Below are 9,718 nucleotides of genomic sequence, written 5' to 3'. Positions count from 1 at the left end.
TGATTAACAGAAATAAAAGGTCTGCATCCTGAGTGGAACTGTTTGAAGTCAGTCAGTGTTGTATGTGTTAAAGTTACTGATGGTTATGAACTTGAAGGCAGCAGCTGGAGTGTCAGGAGTCTCCAGATTCAGGAGGAAGAAGAAGATGATGGTGTAGAAGTGCTTGAGTTCATCTTCATCGTGTACAGACGTCGTCATCACACTAAAACAAGATAAAGACGATGAGAAACCTCTTTCCTATTTCCACCTCATGTCTTCTGTTTATCAGCATGGTGAGAAGCTGTGGTGACGATCTTATCACACCGCGCTCGTTTATGAGTAAATAAGGCCAAAGCCATGTCCTGTTATTGTCCCTCTGCTTAAACAATGACCACTCAAACGTTACAGATGTTTATTTAACTGCATTGTGAACGAAGCGGCGAAAATAGAAGCCCTGCCTTTCATACGGAGTCGCACACGTGACCCAGACGCACATGCTGACAGGAACAAACCTGACACAAGACTGAAGTGATAAATGTGATCCTAACACTTCCGGCTCGTCTAGACTGCGTCTGTGTCTGCCAGAACGTTTCCTTCCTGCGGAACGAATCGGAAAATGTTTCTGACTTAAGAGACGCGACCGCTGATGGGGTCAGAGATAGAGCTTTCTGAGTGATGGAGTGTTTACGCAGGGTGGAGGGCAGCGCTGGTCAGTGGACAGGGTTCACACACACACACACACACACACAGAGCTTTACGGATGATTCCACCACTGCGGTTCTGTGTGTCCCACTGATATTACATTTATAATTTTAATGCAAACTTTAAAGACATTTCAGATAAAATCAAACAATTAAATAAATATATAATCTTTTGCCCCCCCCAGATTTTTTGCCTCTTGTAGAGTGACCTTAGGCTATAAACTAAACTTATTGTTAATTATATTAATTATTAATTTATTATATATTATTATTATCATAACTTATAAACCTATTATTTTTTATATATAATTATAATTTATTTTAAATAAAAATCATTGAATTTTTTCATTTTTTCAGAATCTCTAAGTCTTATTCTACTTATTTATAAATAATTTATATGATATTTATTAACATCATACACGTAAATGTAAGAAGTGTGTGTAATTTTTATGTTTGTTTTATTCCTTATTTATTAATTCAGTTATCAGAAGAAAGCCTAGGCTCTGAAAACTGGAACAGATCAGAAAAACAATTCTGTGATTGAAATATCCGACTAAGACGTCGGGACATTAAAGGGTTAAAGTATTATATTTCCTGTGAGCATGCCAGCGTTAACCCATCACCCTGAACCTGGAGAAAAATAAACCAGAACTTTCCTCTGATTGTTAGAAGTGATGTCACGAGTCTAAGAAAAGACTAAGTCTTCATTCAGAGAAGGCGTTTTCACACACAGCTGTCTTCTCAGAAACTCCACAAGACCTCAGAGCACCGAGGATGAAGAGGGACTGAGAGCTACAGACGAAGAGGAGAAGGATACTCACAGATATATTATAGTATATTAAAAATTAGATATATAAAATGAAAAAAATGTGCGTGAGTGTGTGTGTGTGTGTGTGAGTGCGTGAGTGTGTGGGTGTGTGTATATGTGTGTGTGTGTGTGTTTGAGAGTGTCTGTGCGTGAGTGTGTGTATGTGTATACATGTGTGTGAGTGTGTGTGTCTGGGTGTGTATGTACATGTGCATTTGTGTGTGTGTGTGAGTGAGTGAGTGTGTGTCTGTGTGTGTGTGTGAGAGAGAGAGAGAGTGTGTGTGTGTATGTGTATGTACAGTATGTGTGTGTGTGTCTGTGTGTGTACATGTGTATGTGTGTGTGTGAGAGTGTGTGTCTGTCTGTGTCAGCGTGTTTGTGTGTATTTTATAGAAAGAGAGTGTGTGTGTGTGCGTGCGAGAAAGAGAGAGAGTGTGTCTGTCTGTGTCAGTGTGTTTGTGTGTATTTTATAGAAAGAGAGTGTATGTGTGTGTGCGTGCGAGAAAGAGAGTGTGTGTCTGTCTGTGTCAGTGTGTGTGTATTTTAGAGAAAGAGAGAGAGTGTGTGTGTGTGTATTTTAGAGAAAGAGAGAGTGTGTGTGTGTATTTTATAGAAAGAGAGCGTGTGTGTGTGTGTGTGCGCGCGAGAAAGAGAGTGTGTGTCTGTCTGTGTCAGCGTGTTTGTGTGTATTTTATAGAAAGAGAGTGTATGTGTGTGTGTGCGAGAAAGAGAGTGTGTGTCTGTCTGTGTCAGTGTGTTTGTGTGTATTTTATAGAAAGAGAGTGTATGTGTGTGTGCGTGCGAGAAAGAGAGAGAGTGTGTCTGTCTGTGTCAGTGTGTATGTATTTTAGAGAAAGAGAGAGTGTGTGTGTATTTTAGAGAAAGAGAGTGTGTGTGTGTGTGTGTGTGTGTGTGTGTGCGCGAGAAAGAGAGAGAGTGTGTGTCTGTCTGTGTCAGTGTGTGTGTATTTTAGAGAAAGAGAGAGAGTGTGTGTCTGTCTGTGTCAGTGTGTGTGTATTTTAGAGAAAGAGAGAGTGTGTGTGTGTGTGTGTGTATTTTAGAGAAAGAGAGCGAGTGTGTGTGTATTTTATAGAAAGAGAGCGTGTGTGTGTGTGTGCGAGAAAGAGAGAGAGTGTGTGTCTGTCTGTGTCAGTGTGTGTGTTTTAGAGAAAGAGAGTGTGTGTTTGTGTGTGTGTGTGTGTGTGTGTGTTTGTGTGTGTGTGTGTGTGTGTGTAAACTAGACTGTACACTGTTCACATCAAAGGCAGTATAAAAGATTAAGGACACTCAGATCTGGTACGAAGTGACACACAGAGACAGAAAGATCTGGAATTAAGGCGGAGTTTAAAGAACAGCGGAGATTAAAAGGTTCTCCGGAGAAAAGACGGTGAAAAGATCCCACAAACCTCAGACAGGACGTGTTTATGGAGCTTTGTCTCTGTTAAACTACAGTGAGGATGAGCTCAGTGTCACTGTTGATTATTTTTCTATTCCAGTACACTCTGAAGTGTGTTAATCTTCTTTTATAACTTATAGTAATGTTTAATGTTCTCACTCGCATTACAGTGGTTATAATCAGTTGTCCCCTCTCAGACTCTCTCATTTCTCTCTCATGATGTTAATTAGACTTGTCATGTTTACGGTTTGTCACGTTAGCGAGAAACCGCGAAGCGTAAACTCCAGAAAGATTAAAGATGCAGCTTTACCTGAGACTGGAGACTCCTTTACTAAGTACATCTCTTTACAGAACACTCTACTATGATGAATGTCAATAAATTAATAAACAAACACATAAAAAAAGAAAGAAAGAAAGAAAGAAAGAAAGAAAGAAAGAAAGAAAGAAAGAAAGAAAGAAAAAGAAAGAAAGCCCAAATCAATGAAAATTATAGAGGAGTTCCAAAGGCAAATACATTTAACCTAAATCTAACTGATCAGGTATAACATTGTGAGCAGTGAGAGGTGAAGTGAATAAGACTGAGTATCTCCTCATCATGGCACCTGTTAGTGGGTGGGATATATTAGGCAGCAAGTCAACATTTTGTCCTCAAAGTTGATGTTAGAAGCAGGAAAAATGGACAAGAGTAAAGATTTAAGCGAGTTTGACCAAAATGGTCAAATTGTGATGGCTAGACCACTGGATCAGAGCATCTCCAAAACTGCAGCTCTTGTGGGGTGTTCCCAGTCTGCAGTGGTCAGTATCTATCAAAAGTGTCCTAAAGGATCTGCTGCTAAAATCTTGGTGCCAGATCCCACAGCACACCTTCAGGGATCTAGCAGAACCCATGCCTTGACGGGTCAGGGTTGTTTTGGCAGCTAAAGAAGGACCTACACATTATTAGGCAGGTGGTCATAATGTTATGGCTGATCGGTGTACACATACACACCAACCAGGAATAACATTATGACCACCTGCTTAATATTGTGTTGGTCCCTCTTTTGCTGCTAAAACAGCCCTGACCCGTCCTGTACTGTGTATTCTGACCCCTTTCTATCAGAACCAGCATTAACATCTTCAGCAGTTTGAGCAACAGTAGCTCATCTGTTGGATCAGATCACACGGGTCAGCCTTCACTCCCCACGTGCATCAGTGAGCCTTGACCGTCCATGACCCTGTCGCCGGTGGACCACTTTTGATAGATACTGACCACTGCAGACCGGGAACACCCCACAAGAGCTGCAGTTTTGGAGATGCTCTGATCCAGTGGTCTAGCCATCACAATTTGTCCCTTTTGGTCAAACTCGCTCAAATCCTTACACTTGTCCATTTTTCCTGCTTCTAACATCAACTTTGAGGACAAAATGTTGACTTGCTGCCTAATATATCCCACCCACTAACAGGTGCCATGATGAGGAGATCATCAGTCTTATTCACTTCACCTCTCACTGCTCAGAATGGTTAGGGCTGTTTTGGCAGCCAAAGGGGGACCAACACAATATTATTCAGGTGGTCATAATGTTATGGCTGGTCGGTGTATAAGGTGATGTGGTTCTACATCTGTGTGAATGAGGGAATGATATCAGATGCTGTCAATTTTCAGACCTTGTTCAGAAAGTCTTCTGGAAGATTCCTGAGATTGATTTATTTACCCCGAGTGTCACTGCATGTCCTGATGGACCGAGGAATGGCTATTACCAGCCAGAGACACTCGTTTGACCAGCAGTTGATTTAATTTAAAGTTTAATGAAGAGAGCTCGGATCTTTTAAGGCAAGAGACGGCCGTGTCCAGCCGAGGCTTCACAGCAGTAAATCCTGTTAGACCACCAGAATTACGAGAGCGTTCTGGATCAAACGGTCATTAAATCTTTATATTTTTAATGATGGGTCAGTTTTTAATGAATCCCTTGTTCAGGAGATAAGAAGATGCTCCATGTGTCCGCTAATCTCCTTCATGTGCTGTGCTCAGATAATTCTGCAGTCTGAGATGTTTATGATCCTTCAGAAAATGCTCAGTGTTTTTTCACTGGGATGACCAGAGTGACATGAAATTAGTAATTAAACGGTCAGTGCATGGATGTGACCTCTGTATAAGATCTCTGACAATGTGTCTCACCTGAGGTCTCACTCCAACCTGGACACTGGAGCTGATGTCCAGCGCTTTGCTGATGTCTTCAAGTGCCACAAAATCTCCTGGTGTTTCCTGAATAAATTGCAGCAGATCCTTTTCACCACCTGCACACAGTCAAGTATCAGTGTCCAGTATTAGTGTCCAGTATGAATCTCCAGTATCAGTGTCTAATATCAATGTCCAGTATCAGTGTCAAAGATCAGTGTCCAGTATTTGTGTCTGGTATGAATCTCAAGTATCAGTGTTAAATATCAGTGTCTAATATCAATGTCCAGTATATCAATGGCCAGTATTAGTGCCCAATATCAATGTCCAGTATCGGTGTCTGATATCAGTGTCCAGTATCATTGTCTAATATCAATGTCCAGCATAAGTGTTCAGTTTCAGTGTCCAGTATCAATGCAAAGGAACAATGTCCAGTATGACTGTCAAATATCAAAGTCCAATATCAATGTCCAAGATTAGTGTCCAGTATGAATCTCCAGTATCAGTGTCCAGTACCAGTGTCCAATATTAATGTCCAATATCAATGTCCAGTATCAGTGTCCAATAGTATTAGTGTCCAGTATCGGTGCCCAGTATCAGTGTCTAATATCAATGTCCAGTATCAGTGTCTAATATCAATGTCCAGTATCTGTGTTCAGTATTAATGTCCAATATTATTGTCCAATATCAATGGCCAGTATTATTGTTTAATATCAGTGTTCAGTCACAGTGTTCATTATCCGTGTCCAGTATCAGTGCCCAGTATAAGTGTTCAGTATCAATGTCCAGTATTAGTATCCAGTAGCAATGTCCAGTGTTAATGTCCATTAACAGTGTCCAGTATCGGTGTTCAGTATCAATATCCAACATTATTGTCCAATATCAATGGCCAGTATTATTGTTTAATATCATTATCCATGTCCAGTGTCAAGTATCAGTGTCCAGTATCAGTTTCCTATATCAGTGTCCAGTATTAGTATCAATGTCCAGTGTTAATGTCCATTATTAATGTCAAATATCAGTGTCCAGTATCAGTGTCCAATATCAAAGTCCAGTATCCCTGTCCAGTATCGGTGTCCAATTTGAAAGTACAATATCAATGTCCACTATCAAAGTACAATTTCAATATCTAATATCAGTGTCCAATATTAAAGTCCAGTATCAAAGACTATGATCATTGTCCAATATAAATATCCAGCATCAAAGGTTTCTAACAGACTAAAGAAAACATAACTAAAGCTACATTGCCCTCTAGTGACAGCTTAATTAAACACAACCCTGGAACAACACTGCCCCCTAGTGACAGCTTAATTAAACACAACCCTGGAACAACACTGCCCCCTAGTGACAGCTTAATTAAACACAACCCTGGAACAACACTGCCCCCTAGTGACAGCTTAATTAAACACGAACCTGGAACAACACTGCCCCCTAGTGACAGCTTAATTAAACACGAACCTGGAACAACACTGCCCCCTAGTGACAGCTTAATTAAACACAACCCTGGAACAACACTGCCCCCTAGTGACAGCTTAATTAAACACGAACCTGGAACAACACTGCCCCCTAGTGACAGCTTAATTAAACTCAACCCTGGAACAACACTGCCCCCTAGTGACAGCTTAATTAAACACAACCCTGGCGCTACACTGCCGCCTAGTGACGGCTTAATTAAACACAACCCTGGAACAACACTGCCCCCTAGTGACAGCTTAATTAAACACAACCCTGGCGCTACACTGCCGCCTAGTGACGGCTTGATCTCCGCTGAAGTTGCCCTGAATTCCTTCACTGCTCGCCTGTATGAAATAAACAGACATTTTTTACGGATTATATAAACATATTTTGAATTCAAAAATTATTTGTTATTTATTTGCTATTATTATTATTGTTATTATTATTGATATTACCTTTGAAGCAATATCTCGTACTTTCTTTCCCAGAGCAGCAGGCAGCACGTTGATTGCATTATATCTGTGAAGTGTTATAATGGCACATGCTGTGTTCTAGTCACAGTTCTATGACATTCATCCGACATCATTTATGTTATAAAGGCTCGGTCATATATACTGTATATATGTACAATTATATATCATAATCATATCGTTTGAATTAAAAGACTTAATACAAATTTAACATTTATATATATATATATATATATATATATATATATATATATATATATATATATATATTAGATATTGTTCATCAGACTCTGTACAGCAGTTAATATTCGAAATGCTGTTATGCATGTTATATGACATGCATACAGATACACTATATAGCCAAAAGTTTTGGGACACCCCTCCAAATCATTGAGTTCAGGTGATGTTTTTCAGGGGTTGGGCTCGGCCCCTTATTTCCAGTGAAAGGAACTCTTAATGCTTCAGCTTCATACAATTTCATGCTCTTTGTGGGAACAGTTTGGGGATGACCCCTTCCTGTTCCAACATGACTGCACACCAGTGACCAAAGCAAGGTCCATAAAGACATGGATGAGTGAGTTTGGTGTGGAGGAACTTGACTGGCCTGCACAGAGTCCTGACCTCAATACCTGACCACCCCATAGAACACCTTTGGGATGAATTAAAGCGGAGACTGTGAGCCAGACCTTTTCGTCCAACATCAGTGCCTGACCTCACAAATGTGCTTCTAGAGGAATGGTACAAAATTCCCATAAACACACTCCTAAACCTTGTGGAAAGTCTTCCCAGAAGAGGTGAAGCTGTTATAGCTGTAAAGGGCGAGACAACTCCATATTACATTCATGTGCATGGAAAGGCAGACGTCCCAGTTTTGGTCTGCCTCGTAGTCTCCACTCTAATTCATCCCAAAGGTGTTCTATGGGGTTGAGGTCAGAACTCCAAAATGTCTTGGTATGAAGCTGAAGCATTAAGAGTTCAACCTTGAACCCTGAAAAACAACACCTGAACTCAATGATTTGGAGGGGTGTCCCAAAACTTTTGGTAATATAGTGTAGTTAGTGTGTTATTGTGTATATAATAAGGTGTTAATGATGTATGTAATAAGTATTCACGTTACTGTTTGCTTTGTGCCTTTACACTTGTCTTTAACTTTAACAGTTAAAGTAACTAGAATATTTTACATGTCGGATATTTCAGTTTCCGTACCTTTTGAATCCCAGGCCCTTGTAGCACTGCTTCTTTGCATCAATCTATATTTCTTGGGAGAGAAAATACACACATTGTCTCACACTAGTGTATCTCACGCATGTCACCATTCTACATAAAGCAGGAAGGCTGTAAAAAACTTTATTACTCCTGTGATAAAGGCAAAACGAGCTTGTGTAACCATGACAACAGGGCAATAAAACATTAGGGACAATAGTCTAATCAAACCTGAGGTTACAAAATTATTCACCAAGCTCAAGCTCACTCCATATTTTCATCTTCTTGACACGCATGACCCGATCTTTCCTCCTTTGAAAAATCCACCATCCTGAAACTCTTTGAGTCCCGTCTCTTCAGGGCCGATGCCCACGAGGGCCACTCTCAGGTCCTTCTCCAGCTTGCTGACCACGACCGCGGTCCAGTGACAGATCTGACAGCCGAAGCGACGCAGGAAGAACATCACCACGGTCTGATCTCTCCAGAGAGAGCTGAGCTTCACGTGCTAGGAGGAGAACATGGAGAACATGAGCTCAGATTGGTGCGCAGTTAAGCGTATGATGATTGATTACTAATACTCAATTAAGCTTTTATTTTAGTGTGGACAAGTCTCATTTTGGTGTGATGCTTTATATGATCATTTGGCTGTGAGAGAACAGAAAAGAAGATAAATACCAGAAGTATATCTTTTTCTTTCAGCTTTTCCCTTCAGGTATGGCCACAGCGAATATCCTCATTTATTCCATCCATATACCTCCTCTTTGGCCTTCCTCTTTGCCTCCTGCCAACATGAGCCGTCCCTCAGATGTACTCGTTCCTAATCCTGTCCAACCGTGTCCCTCCCAAAGAGAACCTCAACATCTTACCAGAAGTATATGGGGGGACGTTAGGTTTAGGTCACGTGACTGTAAACAAACTTCATGCAGTACAATTGCACATCACCCACTGTTCCTGTCGCTGTTAAACTCTTCTTCTTCTTGTTATCATTGTTAGTAGTGCTGCTCGCTATGCAGTGCATACAGTAAAGCATTGTTGTTGTTGTTATGCAAATCTCCTGAAGCTTATTGGCTAATTATAATTGCTTAATTAATAATCGGTCACGTGGTTGTGCGATCAAATGACCAACATTTGCTTTTCTTACACACTTTCTGTAAGATGAAAAGGATCAGGATGGATCCAGAAAACCATTTTGTTTTTAATAAGAAGCAAAAAATGAATCACAAACTAACAGGACAACTCCGAAGCATGGCACGTGCTAAAATATACCAAAATATCTCCGTGACGAAGTAAATAAAACGGATTAAACTCGGGACTCTTAAACTCCCACGGCGCTCTTCACAGAGTTACTGCTGAGTTTGTCCAGATTTATACACGACATGTTTATTTCTCAGATTATTACATTAACTGTTTATTATATTCGTCAGAAGTCGGAGTGTGTGTGTGTGTGTGTGTGTGTGTGTTCATACAAAGTCGCTCACACCCACCTGTGTGTTGAATAACCCACGAAAAAGAACCAATCATTGCAAGAGACGTCCTCTTAGGAGGCGTGGC

The 9,718-nt window shown here is 40.6% G+C and overlaps 1 protein-coding gene across 1 annotated transcript; it reads right to left on the bottom strand.

Moving 5' to 3' along the window:
• Positions 1-175: 175 nt before the first annotated feature.
• prxl2b (peroxiredoxin like 2B) lies at positions 176-9,545 on the bottom strand. Its single transcript, XM_058374078.1, is given in 7 exon segments — positions 176-202; positions 5,040-5,158; positions 6,778-6,838; positions 6,950-7,013; positions 8,171-8,224; positions 8,479-8,672; positions 9,489-9,545. Coding segments are annotated over 7 exon segments (576 nt in total).
• Between the last annotated feature and the right edge of the window lie 173 nt (positions 9,546-9,718).

The sequence above is a fragment of the Hemibagrus wyckioides genome, linkage group LG21 (assembly GCF_019097595.1).
Source record: "Hemibagrus wyckioides isolate EC202008001 linkage group LG21, SWU_Hwy_1.0, whole genome shotgun sequence".
NCBI lineage: Eukaryota > Metazoa > Chordata > Actinopteri > Siluriformes > Bagridae > Hemibagrus > Hemibagrus wyckioides.
Note: the sequence above shows the minus strand (reverse complement) of the source record. Positions and strands in the feature narration are given on the sequence as shown.